The 23,241-nt window shown below is 37.4% G+C and overlaps 1 protein-coding gene across 4 annotated transcripts in view; it reads right to left on the reverse strand.

The window, feature by feature from the left end:
* PSD3 (pleckstrin and Sec7 domain containing 3) overlaps positions 1–23,241 on the reverse strand; it is a 521,794-nt gene that overhangs the window by 92,883 nt on the left and 405,670 nt on the right. For all 4 annotated transcript variants that reach the window (XM_033104950.1, XM_033104953.1, XM_033104951.1 and 1 more), the window contains one exon: positions 4,112–4,155. In XM_033104950.1, coding sequence (XP_032960841.1) covers positions 4,112–4,155 — 44 coding nt within the window. The remainder of the gene's footprint in view (positions 1–4,111; positions 4,156–23,241) is intronic.

Genomic DNA, 23,241 nt, shown 5'->3' on the forward strand with positions numbered 1-23,241 from the left:
TGAGAACATTGGATTGGAGTAGCACTTTTCCGAAAAAACTGTTTCAAGTACAGATGCCTTTAACAAAGAAATACTTCACAGAACTCCAAATATATATTCAAAAAAGATAAAAGTAGGGCTGCTTTGGTAAGTTGAAAGAGGCATGATGCTTGTGGGAGATAGAACTGGGTCCCTGTCATCTTCCCCCTTTCCCCTCGATCACGTCACACAAGGAGGCCTCCAGACATCTCCCTGGAACCCCAGCGCTACATGGAACCCAGTTAGAAAACCAATGAACTAAAAACTTCTACGATCCCTTCAGTTATAACATTCTACGATTCTATAATTTGATTTATTCTAAGGTTTAAGATACCTCCCATACAAATATACATTACCCTGCAAATTTTGTAGCAGCATCATCTTTCCTGTAACTATTGTCTAAGCTACACAATTGTAGGCTGATCCTTTAGGAAACGCAGTTCCTTGCATTGTTCGTGTTACTCCTTCTATCGCCTGTTATGCAGACTTCATTACATATAAGCACCAGTGCAGCACAGGAGGACATGAAGGAACAAATCCAGCATGTATCATTTCCTTAAAGAGCTTACATCTAATGGGAAAATCCTACAAACAACTACAGTGGGGAGTAGAAACAGAGGGCATCATCAGATAAAGTAAAATGGATCTTTAAAAGCTGGGACTATTTCTGGTTGATAAGATTAGGAGAGAGTTCATGGAACAGATTATGAGCTGGGCTATAAAGAACGGTGTGCCTGAACACAAAGGGATGGCAGGGATGGAGACTCTAAGCGGAGGTTTCTTCATGAACACGGGCAAAAAGGCAGGAAGACATGGGACAAGTACAGGGCACTGCATCTAGTGGCAGCTTAGGTGAAATGCAGGCTGGGAAATAAAAAAATTACTGACAATATGAGAGCCTAACTGAAGTTTTAGAGCAGAGGAATGCTTCCAACAGGTTAAAGTAGAGGAAAGAGGCTGCAGACAGAGGCACGTGTGTTAGGAGGCAAACAGTGTGAATGTTTGAATTTAGCCGCAGCTGCAGGAATGGAGAGGAGGGGTGGTGGGGTTGTGTGGGACGAGTCCAAGATGACGTAGAGGCCCAAATCCAGCGAAGCAGGGAAGTACCAGTGTTATTATTAGAAAGGGAGAACATATGACAAAGTTACAGACAGCGGATGAGTGCTAAGTGTCATTGGACATGTGCTACGGGAAACTGCTAACAATGAATTAAACTTGGGAAAGAAGTCAGGGCTATATAGATACTCAGAGAAGAAGTTTTACAGAGGTGGCAGATGAAGTTTTAGGAGTGAATGAGATTGCTGAGAAAAGGGACTTGTGAAAAACGACAATTCTAAGTGCTGATATTTGTGAGGTACCAACATTAATGGATAAAAGGAGGAAAATGAATCAGACAAAGTGTGATCAGAGAGGCATAAGGAGAACGGGGTGAGTGCAGTGTTATATGTAATGATACACATGCATATACTGATTTATCAAGGAAAAGCTTCGCTCTTGATTTGAAAGATCACATGAATTGATACACAGCAGGGTTCTCTAAAGTGTGTTCTAGGCAACCCTAGTGTTAGCAGCTGTTGAAAGGTATTTTATGATCAAAACAGGACTCAATGATCAAAAAGGTTGGAGTATTGGCCCTTTATCTCCTGTAGGAATTCAAAGAGTATACCACACATTGACCGATGAACCCTGTTTGTTTTACATCCTCTAGATACAACAGTGTTCCTTCTATAGGAAGTCAGCTTGAGAAACATTAATAGCAAAATTTTAAAATTCACAAACTATTAAAACCGGGAAGAACAGTTGTGGTCATTTCATCCAATCTTTTCATTCTATAAGTGAAGAAAGTTACTTATATGATAAACTACTATAATGCCTTATTCTTGGCAGGTAATAAAGAATAAATGTGACTATGAAAGCATAGAAACAAGAGAGAACTGAAAAGGAAAACGACAAAGCGGAGAGAAATCAGAGCTTTAACCATATTGTTACCATTTGAGGACAACTTGCTTTATGCTTAGTGTTTCAGAAAATTTCACAGTGTCATCCTGAGGGTTATATTAAACACAATAATTGCTCATCATATGTAAAAGGAAACTGAGGTCTAGAGCTTAACATGGCCAGTGACCCAGCTACCCTGTTTACCCGAAAATAAGACCTAGGCGGACAATCAGCTCTAATGCGTCTTTTGGAGCAAAAATTAATATAAGACCCGGTATATATTATATTAATTGTATTATATTAATTATATTACATTACATTATATTTTATTATATAAGACCTGGTCTTATTTTACTATAATTATATGAATTTTTGCTCCAAAAGATGCATTAGAGCTGATGGTCTGGCTAGGTCTTATTTTCGGGGAAACACAGTAGTACATAGCAGACCTGGAATTCAAACCCAAATCTATCTGACTCTGGGATGTGGGGTCCTGAACAGGATGATCTTCTATCAAGAGGGCGACAGAAGAATCCAGGTCCTAGGTAAACTCCCACGCCTACACTTGAATAGGGCCAAGATCAAGCTTTCTTACACCAAACTGCCACTACATAAATAAAGCCTACTGTAACAAATTCAATAAGTCAAAAATCTGTATTTACAAAACAGATCCTCAGGAGTATATTTATTTGCTTTTTTAAACAACTTTATAAAAGAATCCTTAAAATATTCTCTGCCCTAATATGAGTATGTTTATAATTATTTCATTTTTATTAATCTTCTCTAGAGCAGACATTCTGGATATGCCTTTTAATATTTCAGTAAGATTCTAAGTACATCATTTAAGGAATTTTTCTAGGAAACCCACTTTCATTAAAGAGAGATAAGTCCAAAAAGGATCACTTTGGATCTCACACCATGAATTCTTATTAATCTTAATGAGTTTTCCTTGAAACGATAAAATTGCTTTTAAGTGAATTTCACGAGATACACACATACAAACACACACACACACACACACACACACACACACACACACACACATATAGGCCATCACGTAAACTTACAAATATTATAGTCTCATCTTAAACTTTGAATCCCTAACTTAAAATAGTACCATATGACCTTATAATTACTGGAAACAATTCAAGTGGCATTGATATTTTTTATTCTTTCTAGCATATAATATGAGTGATGCAGTCAGTTGCTAAACCACTTTTCCCCAACATGCATATGAAAGAGTAGGATTTATCCCCCACATTACAATTTTGTAAACTTCAGCTCATTGCAGATTGCTGTTAGGTCACATGGTAGAAAAATATTTATGAATGCTTAATATGAGTGAAAATTAAAAATAAAATTTACATGTAGTTCTAATTAAAAAAGACATTTTGACCTAATTTCTTGACAACTTCATTAAAAATTTAGTAAGGATTCTTCCTTAACAATTTTTTAAAGATTAAATTCTTAGCTGCTACATTGATCAGTGAAAATTTAACAAAGTGGTATTGTTGGTCTACATAGAATTAGGTGTAGTTTTTCTGGAATAGTATCTCTCAAAGTAAGCACATTGAAACACTACATTTTACTACCAGATAGGTTCAGGAAACATTGCAAATTCTATTCTTCTCTTGGAGACTGACAATATAAATTGACATTGTATAAGCTCCTGGAAGTTCTGCAATTAAACATTTTTTTAAAGCTTTATTTAATCTATCATTTTCCAAGTTTATCTATTAATATCCTTTTATAATTAAGTGTCACAGGAAATAGGATTGGAAAACCTTGATCTATGATGATAGTAAGGAAAGATTAAATGGATGGTACCAAAATTATTTGTATTGGATTTTGGAATGTAGTAATTTTACCAGATTTTCTTTTAGAATGCTATTTTTAAAAAGGATACATTACAAAGATAATTAATTGCCTATAGGTGTAGCAACCAGATTAAAAGCAGAATAGGAGCATGCTGGGTACCACGAAAAAGACACAGGACATTTAGGTTTTAGACAAAGTAGGTAAGACACTGGTGTAAAATGAGAGCTGTCCATGCACATTTAATCCTTCTCTAGGATCACCTCTAAGGCATAAAGAAAGACAGGAAGAAAAGAGCAAGTAGTTGATGTATTACAAGGCTGCCATCTAGCATACTTACGCTGCCCATTCAAGCTTCTCATTCTTGATTGAATTGTACAGAGCCTGTGAAGAGAGAAAACAAGACAGAATTATTCTTTGCGTTCTGTTCCACACTTCGAATCCAGACCAGGACAAAAGCCAAAAGGCGTGAGTGAGTCAGCAAGCAAGCCCGAACCCCGCGTTGGTCATCCTGCGCAGAGATGAGGAACGCACAGGGGAGGCAAATGAGCACAGGACAAGCGGCGTTACGTTATGTGAAACAGATTTTTCACAAAGTAAAAACATGTCTTTGTAAATAAAACACACGATACTGTGTTATATTTTACCACAATAAAACATTACTATCATATTTATGCCCTATTTTAAATAGGATATGAAGAAAATTAGACCATGCACTCTATTTTTCTTATTCAAAATAACGGTCTTGTAGTTTCACTAGTTTGGATACTGGTGTACTCATTTCGTTTTCATTAATGAAGTAAATATAACTATTTTCATAACAACTTAACGAGCAAGATACACGGAAGGGGAATTAAAGCCAGATTATGAAAACCACCTTAGAATAATGTCAGAATTTCTACACCAATGACTTAAGCAGCTTTTATTGGTCTAACTTCATGATTCTGTTTACAGTTAGTTTTCGAGGGGTGTGTGTGAGGTGGTGGAGGGGGGAGGCAGAAAGCTTCTTTAGAGCCTCGGTGATGGTAACAACAAAGGCAGCATAGAACTGCCCTGACTCTCCCAGCTCCGGCACTACCTATAAGCTCCTTGTAATCCAGTTGTTCCGCTATGGCAAAGATCCAAGAAAACGCTACTCCACATCTTACTTTAATTTTGAGTAACATGTTATAAAGAGAACGCAAATGCATCTCCAAGATATAAAATCACAACAGCAAATTACACTGAAGGAAAGGATAACTATGGTAGGTGCATAATTACATTTTAATGAAGTTGGAACATTTTTCTTCAAAGAACTGGGACCTATGAGACTCAGCAAAAACTTCATTTACTTTGAGATGGGAAAAGGGGGTTCAGATGCCATCCAATCCCTCCTCTTTCAAAAGAGGAAATGGCCGGTTCAGACAATTAGTTTCCCAGGTAGCAGAGCAGAGGGCAAACTGCCATGTGTTCCTATCTCTGCCTTTCACTAAGTCTCGTCCAAGTGGAGGAGACCGTCTACACATGTGCAAACAGAAAACTTCACACCAGGAGTGAAGCCCCTTGTCAGCGAAAACACTTCCAAATTTAGGACTCACATATTTAGGTTGCTGATTTCGTATTATTTAAGATTCAATACATGTATCCTTAGCCAGTATCTTGACAGATTCTGCGGGAATTCTTCTGTGTGGCTACAATAGTCATTTTAACTACTGGGTAATTATGAGAATTAATAAAAATTAGGACACATTTTGTCATTATCAGGACATGGTAAAACGTGTCCTCAAATACAAAAATGAAAGAGCGTCGAATTAAAATAAGGGGTAAATCAAGGCACAAAGATTACATTGTAAATTGAACCTTCTTTCTGAAGAAATTAAATTTACTGAAGAACTACAACCTATTATACAGCTAATGTCTCATGAGGCTGCACTTAAGAGAAGTACAGACAGAGATGATGTCTAACTCAAGACTCGGGAGACACTTGCCGGATAAATGCTTTTTAAATGAATTCTATTACTTGTATGAGCCATTTTGAGCCCATAAGTAATAGTGGGCTGAGAAACTGCAATTGAAAAGAGACAGATCATTAAAGCTCTTTATATACCATCATATTCAATACTACTCCGAGTAATTTAACAATGTGATAAAGATGAAAAAAAAAATCTCTGCATAAAGGTAGATAGTTGAAAATGATAGCTATCTAAAATTTTCTAATACATTCAATTTTACCCTCGAAGAATTTTTTTCCATTTTTTTTTTGCCCATGAGAATATTCTGCTTAAAGAGATACTGAGCTCCAAATTAGAAAATTCTCGTTCCCCAGTCAGCCGCATATGGTACAACGAAAATCTATCATGAAGTATCTTGTAAAATTCAACAAGCCTGCCACATGGTGAGTGAGTCAAGTCCTCCCTCTGCTTACATAACACGAGAAATCTAAATGGTGGATGTTATCCTTACCCTTTTTCAGTAGCAAATTATAAAGGGATTTTCATGAATCCTTTTAGAGCGTTATGATGATTGTTTTTTTCTTTTTTTTTTTTTTGAGCGCAGCTCTCAAATCAACTTCTCAAAGGAAAATTTGCTTTACAAATGCATCCAGTACTCCTGTACCTTCACCACAACGTCCACTCTTTTAGCTACTTAGCTTAGTTAAGAACTGAATTCCCTTCATTCCTCTGCCTCTAATCCAACAGTCATCACCTCCTTTCCTGTGCAGCCTTTGACCCCACACTCTGTCAGCTTAACCAGTGTTGGTAGTATCTTCAACTTCTCTGTCCCACTGTGACTTCTCCACATTTATAGCCCATATATTAGCTAAGGTTTCTTTAATTTCAAATACAAATACCTCAAGGGGGACTATCTCAACTATCTTAAGGGGGACTTAATATTTTATGTTGCCAAATCATAAAAACAGAGATGAATCTGGTCTCAGGGATACGGAATTTAAAACTCTCTCCTCTCTCCTCTCAATTCTTCTCCTCTTTTCACCTCAAACATCTCCAGTCCTTGTCTCTTTACTATACAAGAAACATGTCTGCAACAAGTAACACCCATTCACATCTTTGTGTCTCTCAACAAGAGAAAACAAACAGCTCTTTCTCCCAGCTCAAGATTCCAATTGGTGTGGATTAGGTGACCTGTCCTCCCTGTGGACTAAGCCATGTGGTTGGGAGATGAGGTACTCGGATTGGGCCCATCCCTGAAGTCAAGGGGGCGGGGTATCTATTACCGAGATGGCAGCATGGACCTAGCCACGAGGGTAATCCTCCTGAGCTTCACAGCCTTCCCTATTTGTATGTGAGTAATTCAGCACTAACAGAGAAAATTAAACAATAGCACAAATTCATGTCACTGAAGATTCATCATCTCAAACCAAAGCAGAGCCTTCATTCATGAACCCTCTTTTACATTTGGCCATCTTCCCTAAAATGTATCTTCACCATTCTGGCATCTATTCCTTCCTCCTTTCTGATGGCAAGGGAAGGAGTGTCCTTTCTATACACGGCTAAGCCTCTGACACTGGTCCTGGCACCTTCCATGTCTGTGGTAGTAACATCTCCTTTACTGGCTGTTTTCTATGAGTTTTCAAACACGTGTAAGTCTTTCCCAACCCCACTGCTGCAATATAGCTACTGCCCTTTGTTACCCAGCCTCTTTCTTAGCCAAGTTTCTGAGAAGTTTCTGCAATTCTTATCTCCTCTTAATCTCTTCTCTTCAATTCCAGGAATCTAACTTTCATCCCTGTTCCTCCATTAAAACTGATCAAAATAAAGTCATCAGCTTCCTTCCTGTTCAATTCAAGTCCACTTTTTAGTGTTCTGCATCGCTTCACCTTTCAGCAGCACAGAACACTCTCAAATATTTTCTTCCTTGTTTTCAGGGACACAACACAGTCTCCTGTCTCCTTGGATAATCCTTCTCATTACTCTTATCGTCATCATCTTACCTCTTAAATGTAAGTGAACCGAAGGGTTTACCTTCAGCCCATGTGAACTTGAGATTTATATGTCAGCTGCACTTGGATGTTCCCGAAGCAGCACAAATGCAGTGAAGAACTAACAGAGAAAGTAGATTCCCAATCTTAGTAAACTCTAGCGGTATAAAACATTTAATTTTTGAGTACTGAAACACTACACATAAAGCCCAAGGACAGGTAGTTTATGGTAATATAAAACATACTCAAGTCAGAATCCTAGGATGGCCAGAGTCTTTCTATCACTTGTTCCATCTTGTACCTGCCTACTAATGGCACAAGAACAAATCTTTTAGTAATAATCTTTTCAGGACAAATTGTTACAATTCTCTAACTTCCACTCAAGAAACAACAGAATGGAATTTCAGAGCTGAAAGGAGCCTTAGAGATCATGAAACAAATTCTTCCCTTCATAGATGAGGAAAATGAAGCCCAATGAGAATGAACTTCTCTCAAGGTCCTATAGCTGGTTTTCACAACCTTTGACTCAGAAATCACATTTTTCTTAGAAATCAAGTAATAATAGCCAACGAACCACATTCTTTCCTATCAACTAATTATACTCTCCCCTCCTAAAACCAATCTATACAGCATTGACTTAAGTTAAGACCCATGTGAAAAGGTAACAAGCCTTGTAATTCTCTCAGAATAGATTCAAATACTGCTGGTCACTGTAATAGTCTATTTTTAAAAGATGAACTTTAAACTTGAACCACTGTTGCTAGGACCCCTGCTTGAAATGCCTTTGTAGGTGACGGTAATGGTTTCCTGCACTGATCCTATTCTCAGTCCACTTACCACCACAGGTATTTGCCATACGAATGGCTGAAAGTGGAGGTATAGTCTATAGCTCAGGAAAATAATTTATCTCTAGCTATGTAAAGGGTTATCTGACCTAGCTCCAAGAGACCAGGTTTGTGGGTAAACAGTCATGGAAGGCTGTCATTTTCCTATGGCCATGAGTTGGTAGGTGGGAATAAGTTGATAAAGGTATCAAATTAATCTTAGTGGACCATAGCAGCCCATATGGATTATATGTAGTATATGTAGTAACCAGCTGTGGTAGGTTAAATAATGAACTCCCAAAAGATGTCCAGGTTCTGAATCCCTAGAACATGTGAATGTTTCCATATATAGCAAAAACATTTGCAAACATGATTAAATCAATATTTTTGAGATGGGGAGAGTTATCTGGCCTGGGTAATGTCTACATAAGAAGGTGGCAGAGCGAGATTTAAGACAGAAGAGAAGGCAGTATGAAGATGAACACAGAAATGAGAGTGATTAGACACAGCCAAGGCATGCCAGCAAACACCACAAGTTGGAAGAGGCAGGGAACAGATTCCTTCCTAGGTCCTCCGGAAGGAATGCAGCCCTCTTGACACATTGATTTCAAACTTTTGGCCTGCCAGATTATGAGAGAATATATTTCAGTTTTTTTAAGTTTCCAAGTTTGTGGTAATTTGTTATAGCAGACCTAGGAAACTAATACACTAGTGTATAAATGGATGTGTGAGTAAAAAATGATTATAATCACAGGTTGATTATCAGAAATATTTCCGTTTTTTACTATAGTGGTCTCAACTGAAGGAATGAGGGTACACACCAGAATCAGCCAAGGAATTTAAAAAATATTGATAATTCAGCTCCATTCCAGATCTATTGAATCCTATTCCTGGATGAGGAACCTATCCATGCATATTTCCAAATGCTCCACATGAAATTCAGGCATGAAACCTCAGTTAAAAAAAAAAAAAAAATCACTGCTTTATAAGTTTACCAGTCTTTTCTCTAACTGAAATTCCTGCAACTTAACCCAGGAGCCAGGTAACACAAACCTCCACTGAGACTAAACAGGACAGAATGATTCTTCAATATTTGAAGTTCATCATTTTTAAGAATGAGAAAGCAAAGTAAATTGCTTAAATTAGAGATCAAGGTATCTTGGTCTAAATTTAATTTTTTTTTTTAAATTGGGGAATATTGGAGAACAGTGTGTTTTCCCCAGGACCCATCAGCCCAAGTCAAGTCACTGTCCTTCAATCTAGTTATAGAGGGCGCAGCTCAGCTCCAAGTCCAGTCGTTGTTTTCAATCTTTAGTTGCAGGGGGCGCAGACCATCATCCCATTGCGGGAATTGAACCCGCAACCTTGTTGTTGAGAGCTCACGCACTAGCCAACTGAGCCATCCGGTCGCCCCTAAATTTACTTTCAAGTCTGTGTTCCTCACTGTTGATTGCTTCTTGAGATGATAAAATGCAATTTTATTCAAGGCTTAGCACCATCACTGACAGCCCACGCATGGTTCTCTGAAGTTTTCCCCATTACCATGCATTGTGTAATCATGAATCTTTCTCTCTCTCTCTCTCCAGAAACACATTTGGCAATCTATGAAATTCATTTATTTTAGCTCAATCATTTCTAAATTCCAATGAGTTTTTTTCCTCTGTGCTCCCTGAATTATTATGAAAAGTACAGAGGAGAACACAGCTTGCATTTTCCTTCAGGAAGACGGACAGTGACCACAGTGAAATTTATACCCAGGAAGAACGACACTATCAAGACCACAGATCTTTTTCAAATGCTGCCCATGCAGATATTCAGATTAAGCAGACATTTAAGTAGAGAATTAAATATGCACCACTCTGGAAGTGTTATCAGAGAAAGACTGCGTTTGAAAAAGATATTGGTTAAAAATTAATGATAAAATTGGTTACACCAAATACATTTCAAATTGGTTAGAAAAACTCAAAATATCTTAAAGCAATGGCCCTCAACTTGCATGTTCTTCTCTATGCCTAAAATAATATTGACAAATGGCATTACCCCTTCACTGAAAGATGCTTCCCTAAAACCAATATTTACAATTGACTCTTCAATTTGCCCCCTCTACCACTGCAGGTTTTTACACCTGTGCAATGTGCCAGAAAAGGTTATGGGTGAAAGCTATGCTTATTTGTTTTTTTAAGTGCCAGAAGGCAATTGTCAAGCAGAGGTGAAAAAGGATAAACAGCCTAAAGCTTTGACAAGAGTATTCATAATGAGATCCATTTTAGGGAGAAGGTACGTAGTAAAAAAGAGTTTCTGGAAACAGACTCCCTTTAAACTGTGTCTCCACACCCACTGGACAGTTTTCAAGTACCCGAGGGTAAAGAGGCTACAGTAGTACATTAAAGAACATATAGTCACAAGCAACCTCGTAAACATTCAGCTCTTTAACTCTCATTTAGGGTGACAGAAGCATGCTTCTCAAAATAAGTTACTTTGTATTCTTTCCTACATCTAGAGTCAGATCTGTTTTTTTGGATCCAGACAGCATGTAAACAGAGTCAAAATCTATGTCCTGGACAATTAATGTAACCTTTTGTGGCTGTGCCCTTACAGACAGCCAGCAATGGCAGATAACCACTAAGTGTCTGATTACATTGAGGAGATTTGCCAGGGTACAATAGACACTACAAAATTAATTAGAAAGCCCTTACCTTATTGAAAGGGAATCTGAAGTATAATTAGCATGTATAATTCATCTCATAATAAACATTTTTGAGTACATTCTACAGGCTAGAGTGTCATTATGCTAGGTGCAGATGAATGCGCTCTGTCTTCAGGGGCCTCTTATGTAAGGATAACAAAATGTACCGTTAACCCTGACTGAACTTTACCTAATGGAAAATTAGTCAGTGAGAAGAATCACCTCTCCTTTTACTTCCTACTAACAACGTGCAAGACTCTTTCACACACAGTATCTAATATGTGACAATGTAGCGTATGTATTTAGAAAAAAATTAAAGAAGAACAGACCCAATTTCAGGATGTAAGAATTTGAAGTGTGTGTGTGTGTGTGTGTGTGTGTGTGTGTGTGTGTGTGTGTGTCACTAACTAGTCCTTTCAAGGCAAATAATTTCATTTGCCTGGCCCTTCTTTTCTAAATATGCAGTATGAGAGGGTTGCATAAGCTAATCTTTTTTTGGCCCTCTTCCAGATCTACCATTTTATGATTCGACATAAAAAAGATCTACATAAAAAAGAACCAGAAATCACCTGGCTCCCTCGTCCCTGCTCCCTTTTCCTTTGTCCCCCACTAACTTTTTCTTTTGCCCTGGTTGCTGATAGTAGCATCACTACCTCCCCTCAAACTCCAGGCATGACTCTTGTAAGTTGATAAGTACATATTTTAAAATTGCATATGAACAAGAATGAAAAAGGAAGAGAGGAAGAGAGGGAGGGAAGGCAAGAGAAAAAGAGAGAGTAAGTGATTGATTGATTTGATTCTCTACGGGGAAGGAGGGGCACGTGGGGTGGCTTGATTGCCTGTGGTCAAATGTATCTTTGTGAGCTAAAATAGGAACCACCATTCCTTCATTATTACCAAAGCCGGGAAAAATGCAACCAAAGATAATACCAAATAGGCACACCTCCCAAAAGATTTGGTGAGCAACTCTTGGAGGTGCACTAAACCAATCCTGAAAGTGAATAAAAATATAACTATTTATCATTTGTACTAATGCAATAGTCCAAACTGTTACTCATATATGTACATATTCATTTATTCATTCATTTTGAAGGTAGGCGTGGTCAGTCACGAGTATTTATTCACATGCCTCCTAAAGTGCTTTTTCTATACTTTACGATTACCTTCCAGTTGACTGGCTACTGTATTTTAGGGAAAGTTTCTTAAATGTGTTAATACAAATAACATTATTCCAAATCTAAGCAAAACTTTAAGTACTAAACAGCCACTAAGAGTCTTTATTGAGGTATTAATTGACATAAAGCATTACATTAGTTTCAGGTGTGAAACATAATCATCACATATTTATACTAAGTTCCTTGTTGAGCAAAAATTTTAAGTAGAAACATTTTTTTTTCTCTTGTTAAAACTGGGAACATATCCTTCAACATAATAAAGGCCATACATGACAAGCCCACGGCTAACATCATACTCAACAGTGATATGCTAAAAGCTTTTCTTCACAGATCAGGAAGACAAAGATGCCCTCCCCATTTTTATTCAACATAGTAATGGAAGTCCTGGCCAGAGCAATTACGTAAGAAAAAGAAACACAAGGCATCCAATTTGGAAAAGAAAAAGTAAAACTGTCATGATTTGCAGATGACATATTATATGTATATGAAAAACCCTAAAGACTCCAACAAAAACTGTTGAAACTAAGAAAAAAATTCAGTAAAGCTGCAGAATACAAAATCAATATACAAAAATTTGTTGCATTCCTATACACCAATAACAAACTATCACAAAGAGAAATTAAGAAAACAACCCATTTACAACTGCATCAAAAAGAATACCTAAGAATAAATTTAACCAAGGAGGTGAAAGACCTGTTCACTGAAAACTACAAGATGTTAATGAAAGAAAGTGAAGAAGATACAAATAAATGGAATGATATCCCATGCTCATAGATTGGAAGAATTAATATTGTTAATATGTCCATGTTACCCAAATCAATTGAATTGATAGGTCAATGTAATCCCTATGAAAATTCCAATGGCATTTTTTTCCCACAGAAATTGTACAAACAATGCTAACATTTGTATGGAACCACAAAAGACGCTGAATAGCCAAAGCAATCTTGATAAAGAAGAACAAAGCTGGAGGCATCACACTTTCTAATTTCAAACTATATTACAAAGCTATAGATATCAAACAGTATGGTATTGGCATAAAAAAAGACACAAAGATCAATGGTACAGAATAGAAAGCCCAGAAACAAACCCATGCCTATATCATCAATTAATTTGTGACAAAGCAGCCAAAATATACAATGGGGAAAGGACAGTCTATTCAATAAATGGTGCTGGGGAAACTGGACAGCATGCAAAAGAATGAAATTTGACCACTATCTTACACCATATACAAAGATTAATGTAAAATGGATTGAAGACTTGAATGTAAGACCTGAAACGATAAAATTCCTAGAAAAAAACATAGGTGGTAAGCTCCTTGACATCAGTCTGGGTGGTGATTTTTTGGATTTGACACTAAAAAGAAAGGCAAAAATAAACAAGGGGGACTGCATTCAACTAAAAAGCTTCTACACAGCAAAAGAAACCATCAACCATATGAAAAGGTAACCTACTAAATGTGAGAAAATATTTGCAAATCATATATTTTATAAGATGTTAATACTCAAAATATATAAAAAACTCACACACCTCAATAGCAAACCCCTCCCCCCCCAAACCCAGTCCAACTGAAAAATGGGCAGAGGATCTGAATAGACATTTTTCCAAAGAAAACATACAGATGGCCAACAGGTACATGAAAAAATACTCAACATCATCAGGGAAATGCAAATCAAAACCACAATGTGGTATTGCCTCACACCTGTTGGAATGGCTATCATGAAAAAGACAAGAAATAAGAAACACTGGTGAGGATGTGGACAAAGGGAATCCTTGCACACTGTTGTTTGTGGGAATTTACAGCCACCAATTTACAAATGTATCTTTGTAAAAACAGTACAAAGTTTCCTCAAAAAATTAAAACTAGCACTACCATATGATCCAGCAATTCCACTTCTGTGTATATATACAAAGAAAATGAAAAGCTACCTTGCAAAGATATATGAGCACCCTACGCGCACTGTGACATCATTTACAATAGCCAAGATATGGACACAACCTAGGTGTCCACTGATAAATGAATGGATAAAAGTGTGATACACGCACGTATGCATGTATTTGTGTATACGTATACATATGCATAACACAATGGAATATCATTCAGCCATAAAAAAAGGAATCTTGCCCCTTGCAACATGGTGTACCTGGAGGGCATTATGCTAAGCGAAATAAGATGAAGACAAACAAATACCATATGAGCTCACTTATATGTGAATCTAAAACAAATAAAACAATAACCCCCCCAAACAAAAACAAATCCAAGCTCACAGATATAGAGAACAGATTGGGGATTGCCAGAAGGGTGGGGGTGGGAGAAATGGATGAAGGGGGTCAGCAGGTACAAACTTCCAGTTATTAAATAAGTCCAGGGAATGTAATGGACAAATGGTGATTATAGTTAATAATAACGTATTGCATATTTGAAAGTTGTTAAGAGAGTAGAGGACTTTTAAAAGTCCTCATCACAAGAAAAATAATTTTTTTGGTAACTATGTAAGGTGATGGGTGTTAACTAGACTTACCGTGGTGATCATTTCACAATGTGTATAAATATTAAATCATTATGTTGTATACCAGACTAGTATGTCAATTAACTCAATTTAAAAAGTAAACATACTCTAATGAACTGATTTGAATATCAAGTTCCAATGCGGGTCCAACATTAAAAAAAAAGCAAAGACTCAAATATCTAGAAAAGTAGGCAGGTAACATAAATGAGTCAAGACAGCCAGGGAGAGACTCTCAGGCGTTAAAGAAAGCTCCATTTAGAGGGGCAGCTAATACTCACTGTGGCCTGATTTCAATCCAGTAGGAATGGCGATTCACTACTGTGAGCTCTCACTATTTTTCCGAAGCAGCTAGAAGTACAAATTATTCAAGGCGCACACATTTTCAAGGGTGGTAACAAAAACAACAAAACCACTGTGGGCCAGACAAATCACATCTGCTGTCCAACCAGACACCAGTTTTGAAATTCTGATTAGAATGCTGTGATTAGAAAACTGTAGGGAAGAAACAATGAGAATCACTGAATAGACACAACAAAGCTTCTTGGTTTATAATTTAGAGATTGAAACTTCTGAATATTTGATGTTTCAGTTGATAAGATTTCTGTGGCTTTGTGATGATGACCGACCTAGCCATTTCTCAAGAGCTGATATTCCACTGATGATAGTTATCTATGCGGCCACACTATGTGAGTCACTGTGCTGAGATTTATTTTCATTTAATCTCATTGAATCCTCACAGCAACTGTATGGGAGAGGTATTATCATCCCCACTTTTGAAATGACATAGTTAATGCTTATGAAGTTTAAGTAACCTGCCAAAGGTCATAGAGCAGAGTTGGGGAGCTGAAGACAGATCTATCTGAAGTACTTTAACTGCCCTACTCACGACCCAGTACTGACATAAGAAGGTCTGACAATTAAGTTCACAAACTCATCCTAGAAAAAGTGCTCCATGCCTCATTGCTGAATATCACTGTGGTCACCTTTGAAGTACTCCCCTTGGGAAGCTATGCACTGACACCAGCACCTAGTCCACCCTTCAAAGCAATTTTGGAACTCTTTTTCTGGAATGGCCATCAGAGCTGTTGTCATATTACTCCTGATGTTCAGAATATCATCAAAATGTCTTCCTTTCAATAGTTCCTTTATCTTCAGGTAAAGAAGAAGACATTGGGGGCCAGATCAGGTGAATAGGGAGGGTGTTCCAATACAGTTATTTGTTTACTGGCTAAAAACTCCTCACAGAGAGTGCTGTGTGAGCTGGAGCATTGTCGTGATACAAGAGCCAAGAATTGTTGGCGAAAAGTTCAGGTTGTCTAACTTTTTTACACAGCCTTTTCAGCACTTCCAAATAATAAACTTGGTTAACTGTGTGTCCAGTTGGTGCAAATTCATAATGAATAATTCCCTCTGATATCAAAAAAGGTTAGCAACATTGTTACTACAAGGTTGCGAACTTTATTTTCGAACCTTGTACATATACATATATGCTTTAATTTAATGTAAATAAATTAAATGATAAATTTTGCAACTTCAATAAATGCTGTTTAAAAAACTTACCAGAAATGAGAGTTTATGAAGTTAAAAACAAACAATGCTATCCATATTCTTTAATTTCTTACTTTTTTTTTACCTTCTACTACATCAGCTCAGAAATTATATTTATTTAAAAAATTTTTTTTATTGGGCAATATTGGGGAACAGTGTGCTTCTCCAGGGCCCATCAGCTCCAAGTCGCTGTCCTTCAATCTAGTTGTGGAGGGCGCAGCTCAGCTCCAAGTCCAGTCACCGTTTTCAATCTTTAGTTGCAGGGGGCGCAGACCACCATCCCATAGTGGGAATTGAACCCGCAACCTTGTTGCTGAGAGCCCGCGTTCTAACCAACTGAGTCATCTGGCTGCCCCTCCGGAAGCTCACAGGCAGCTTGTTGTCTTCAATCTAGTTGTGGAGGGTGCAGCTCACTGGCCCATGTGGGAATTGAACAGGGAACCCTGTTGTTCAGAGCTCGCGCTCTAACCAGCTAAGCCATCCGGCCGCCCCAGAACTTGTTATTTAGTTTATTTAAAAATGATGTTTTCACTGGGAAAGAAATCCATAATCCTAAGTTCATAGCTAAGAAAATGTATGATGACAGTGTACATGAATTGACGATCAGTAGTTCAAATTTTCCTTTAATATATCATTGAATCTTTATAATCTGTCTGTTCCAACTGCCTACATGGCCTACATGCCTTAATTCCTATTACTGTATTTTTCTAATGTACAAAAATTACAACAAATACTTTATTGTAACATATGCTGATGTCACAGGAAAGTACTTTTTTATAACTACTAGAAAATGATAAGAATGTATTTTTCTATAATAGTATATAGTATACAAGGTGTTATCAAACAATATGGTGAATCTTTAAATAAAAATTTATTACAGTAAAAGACACATTGCAATTAATCCCCCTCAATATACTCCCCCCTCTTGCTTAGAACACACTTATCCCATGTTCTTTCCACTTTCTGAAGCAGTTCTGGAAGTCCTCTTTCGTGAGTGTCTTTAGTTGCGCTGTCATGGCTGCCTCGATGCCCTGAATCATTATGACTTTGGGGAAGAGCCAGAAGTTGCACGGGGCCAGATCTGGTGAATAAGGTGGATGAGGACACACCATAATGTTTGTATTTGACAGAAATTGCCATATACCAGAAGTGGTGTGTGACACGGAACGTTGTTATGATGGGCGATGATCTAGGGCACAATTTAAAACACACCTTCTCTCAACCGTAGATCACACCCGACTGACTGCACGGAACAAGCTGAAACTTGTCACACACTGTTACTAAGGTTCAGCACGCTGCTTCCTGTATTGAAGATCCCTGCCTTTCCACTGGATGGCACTCGGCAGCAGCATTCACTGTATTTTGTGATCACACCTTGTATATTTTACATATATTATACTATCAGTATTTATACAGAAAGGTATATTTTTATAACTACTATAAAACTATAATTCACGTTTGCAACATGAATAGTATAACAGTTGTAACACTTGTAACAGTATAGTATAAATAAAATCTCTTAACATTATTCACTCACTCATTCATCTATTCAGTCAACAAATATTTACTTAGTCTCTACTACCTGTCAGGTTGTCAGGTACTGATATAAGATACAGGCACTATAACTCCAGTGGTGAACAACACAGACATAGAACTTAGATTTAATGGGGGGTGGACAGACAATAAAGAAATAAGAAAACAAACAAAGAAATAAAGATGATTCTGTAATTTTCTGGTAGGCTACCAGATAATTATTATAAGGTAATTAAAATAAAAGCAAATACCGTGTTTCCCCGAAAATAAGGCCTAGATGGAAAATCAGCTCTAATGCGTTTTTTTGGAGCAAAAATTAACATAAAACCCGGTATTATATATTATATTATATTATATATTATATTACACTACACTAATATTACATTATATTAGACCTAGTCTAATATTATAGCAAAATAAGACTAGGTTGTATAGTCATTATTGCTCCAAAAGACACATTAGAGCTGATTGTCCAGCTAGGTCTTATTTTCGGGGAAACACAGTAGGTAAACTGGTCACGTAGAGCTTTTTTGACCAGAAAACAAGAGCTTATTCTGCATGTGCTAGTCAGCCACTGCAGGATCTTAAGCAGGAGACAGACTAACCTGCCTAATTCATGTCCTTGAAGGTTGCCCTGGTGCTGTGTGGAGAAAGGATTGGAAGAGAGCCAGGGAAGTGGCAGTAATACTGGCGGTATCGGGGTGAGAGATGAGGTGACCTGGATGGGGTGATGGCAGTGGGAGATATGGGATGTATCAGGCTGTCTTCCTAAATTATGGAAGAAAGGTGGCCCATTTCTGTATACCTCATGCACAAATAAAAAACAGATTTGACAGTAGCACCAGAGAAATACTGCTATACATTACTATTTAAAACAATTTAAGCTAAAAATGAGGTACATATATAAGAGTCTATTGTTAAAGGGAAAAGGTACAAAACAGTGTGTTTGGTATGTTCCCATCTTGTGGAAAAAGTGTGTGTGTGTATGTGCCCGTGTGAGCTCATATAGAACATTTCTGAAAGGATACAGAAGAAACCATTGACAGTGACGGCCTCTGGAAAGGAGTACTGGGGTGAGAAAGCAAATTTTCAGTGTATAATCTCTGTACTGTTTGAATGTTTCCTACCCCATGCATGCTTACTTTTTCAACTAAAATTCTATATGATACCATATTTTAAACTCCGTGCACAATTGATCGAGTCTTCTGCTTCTCTTTAGTCCCCACAATGCCTCACTAATTGTTTTGACCACAGCATACTTAAAACAAACAGACACGAACAAACAAACATTGGTTGAGAAGACAAGGACCTCAGTGACAGACAGTGATCCTAATACCACAATTACGATGAGAGGCAGCAAATGTAGAAAAAGAGAACAATGAATGGACTAGAAATCAGTAGACTTGTATCAAACCTGCCTCTTCCATCAGCTGTTAGTGGCTTTAGGCGACTAACACTAACCATTGATTTCTTCATCTGTCAAAGCAGTGTAACAACACCTACCTCCCAGAATCATGAAGATGAAATGAAACCATCACTGTGAAAACATTTGTACTCTTTAAATCGCCACATAAATAAAAGAGGTACTGTTGTTGGATATCCAGTCTACTCCTGTCCTTATTCCTGTCCTCTTTACAGAACACTTGAATTTAAACATCCAAAATCTGTCCATTCCACATCCCTTAGCCAATGAATAAGCCATGTCAGACATATGCTGAGCGTGGGGAGAATCACTTATTTTGAATCTGAATCAAATTGGCAGTTTGGTATTAGGGGCAAAATTATGCCAACAACTAACATTTACTGAGTAGTTAACAAGTGCCAGTGCCTGTTCCTAGGGTTGTACATGTATTGTATCACTTACTCTTCACCACCACCGACGTGTATTATCCCCATTTTACAGAGGAGGAAAATGGGGTGCAGAGAGGTGAAGTCAAGTGTTATTAAGTGGCAGATCACAAAAAGGAATCATAGGGCAGTTTCATTCCAAAGACTTTTTAATTTTTTCCTTAACATTTTTTTCCTTAAAAAAAGTCTAGGCTTTCACTTCCTGTCTGCACTTCCGGGCACACAAACTAGCGTCTGCCATATAACCCTTCTTCCAAAATTTAGAAAGACAAGAGTACACAGTCTCTGACCACTGCAACTAGTATACTATTCTTTCGAGGATCTTCAAATTTGGCACAGTACTCCAAACCCGGATGCCTAACACTATTTTATAATGAGAGTCCTCTCTGTTTTAGGAGATGTCAGGCTGGACGTCTGACAAGTGAAGGAACACCCTCCATATAGTTGAAATTTATTGAGTGCTACCAAGTTCTGAGCTCTGAGCTGAGCATGTATGTGCATATTTCCATTTAACCTTCTATAACCTATGAAGTAAGTGTGAATTACTCCACTGATCTCAAAACTGGGATTAGGCAGATTGCTACTTGCTGTAGGTTGTAGGTTGTCAGATCAAATGCAGGATGCCCAGTTAAATGTGTGAAAAGAAATGACCACGGTGACTCCATCTTGTCCTCTGGATTCCATCTTGTTGGACAAACAAATTACACTGACCTTGCTCACTTGCCAAAAAGATGTTATTTGCTGAGAAAGAACTTTTCAAGGACCGTACTAAATAGCTGTGCTTTTCAAGGACTATGTAAAAAATGTTTCTTTCCCAGTAACGGACAGAAAAGTTCATGAAAAACCAATGACTTGTAAAAGATAAATTTCCTTCCAATCACAATTCTTGGTAGACAACTAATGTAACCTGAATGCTTTTTTCCCTTTTTCTTTTAAAAGCTCCTAAGCCTAATCCCCAGAGGGAACACTTTTCTGGTTGCTGCCAGAATCTATGTCCCCAGATTAAATTCAAGACCTTGAGTAAATGATTTTCTTGTCTTGTAGCCTTGCCTTTCTCTCTAGGTCGATAAATGTGAACTTCAGATAAATAATGAACTTTTTTTTAAAGCCTAAGTGTGCTCCCAAATTTTGCATGAGACATATTTATAATAAACATTATTTATTATTTATCTGAAATTTAAATTTAACTGGGTGTTCTGTATTTTTATTTGCTAAATCTGGCAACCCTACCCCGGTGACAGAGTTATTAAGTGGCAAAGTTGGAACTCAAACATAGGACTAAATAACTCCAGAGCCCATGTTCTTATTCACTACTTTACACTATCTTCTTTGTCCTTCCCAAAATGGACACGCTATTACTATGTCAAAACCCTCCTGGGAAGAGGATATGTATCCCACATAGAAGAGGTATTCTCACTGAAGTATAGATGGAAGAATTGCAACATAGGTCCCGAAAGGACCTTCATCTTCAAATCAAATGTGGGCATTACAAACTAGTGTCCAAAAACATGCTTTACATGTGATTTAATATAATCCTTAGAGCCTGAGAGCATGGACAAAGTTAATGTAATTATGGTCTTAGTGAATCAGTACCTTCTTCCATATGAGTGAAGATTAACTTCCAAAGTATTCTTTAGTATATGTAACTATTCTCTGACTTATGTAAGCAGAATGATTTTCAAATTCATTGCATTTATAGTCATCTTCTGATTTTGCTTTTAATTGTTAAACCCTAATCCTCTGGCACTGTAACTTATTCATCAAAAACTTGTCTGGATTTGGATAGCTAAGCCATGCTTTTGAAAAATATAACAATACCAATATTTGCAAAGATGATTTTGGATTGTACATGCCATAATCTGTTGTTAGATCCTTTTGTTGTAAGCCTCACTTGTTGGGATGTGGCAGGCACATAACATAATAAAGGGTGCTTCACAATTTTAGAACATTAAGGAAAACATAAATTCCAAGTCACCTTGTAAATTACGTGCAGTATTTTTTAAATATGTGAGAAAAATGGTCAATTATATTTAATGACTATAGACATGATGATAAAGTTAATGTACACTGTTAAAAACTGTTTGCCAGGTAACATGCAGAGTTCTTTTTACAAATGACTTGTAAAAAACGATCCCTGGGGGACTGTGACATTTAAAGAGCTCACCAGGCATGGCATTTGTTCTCTGTCATTTCCATGCATTAGACAAAGCAATGAAGACAAACCAAATGGAAACAGAATTTATCTAAAGCAAGCAATACAGCCAAATTAAATAATTTAATCTGGTAGCAATGAGGCTTTTGGATTTCATAAACAGGAAAATTTTCAAAAGAGATTTTGGGAACCCACATAGAACTGTCAGCTTTTCATTTTGCCAAAGGAGGAAATAAATTTAAACAAAACAAAACACTATCTACTATCGCCATCATTCCATAAAAATGAGTAACAAGGACAATCTCAAAATAAAGGACTGTTTTCCAAGAACAGACCAGTCTTCCACTAACATTTCCACTCTAGACTGAACACTTTGACAGCAGCCAGCAGCAGAACACCGTCTAGTCCCATAACTGCTAGAATATAGTGTTTTGGAAAAGATGCAATTAAAAAGAAAAGATATCTCTGTTATTTGGTACTTGCTAAACACGAAGTTAATTAAGACACACAAAACCATTCTGGTCACTGGAAATCATTCCAGTCTCCTATGTACCTATGTATGTTATTTTCCTTGCTATTCATTTTTAAATTTTTATCAAGGCAATACATGTATATCATGTTCATAATTAAAAATTACTGTAATACTTATAATGAACATAACAGTACCTCGATTTACCTCTGATTCTGCTGCTCAGAAGTAACTTTTTTCAACTCTTTTTGTTTTTTCTGTTTCTTTATGAACTATTGACTTTGAACTGTGGAACTCTGGGAAAAAAGCACTTAGCTCTATTACACACACACACACACACACACACACACACACACACACACACCCTTACTCTCAGGCTCTTTCTCTCTCTTCTCCTCCACCCACAATCCTTCCACTAAAATAATACTGTAATCACAATTTGGAGGTACATCAATTTGCAGTGCCAACATTATTATGACTTTGTAGATATGAATTGCTCCTGAGCCATGTGTGCATTGTGCTACATTTGCTTTTTTGTTTTCCTTGGAGTTGATGATCACCTCATTTTGGTGTTTACTCCATTTTCTAAGAGCCTCTCTCTCATTCATCTCCATTTTCTCCAGCAGAACTGGAAATCTCTCCATACGGTCTGACACTTTATTCTCTCAGTGACACTGCTGGAAGCATCCTTGAGATCCTCTATTCTCCCACTCCAATCTAAACTGGTTGGTTTCCATCTCCTGCACAGTTGTTGTCCCAGGACTTCCCTTTACCATCGTCCTGGGGATTCCCTCTGCTCTCTGCTACTG

This window comes from Rhinolophus ferrumequinum, chromosome 4 (genome assembly GCF_004115265.2).
Source record: "Rhinolophus ferrumequinum isolate MPI-CBG mRhiFer1 chromosome 4, mRhiFer1_v1.p, whole genome shotgun sequence".
Taxonomy (NCBI): Eukaryota; Metazoa; Chordata; class Mammalia; order Chiroptera; family Rhinolophidae; genus Rhinolophus; species Rhinolophus ferrumequinum.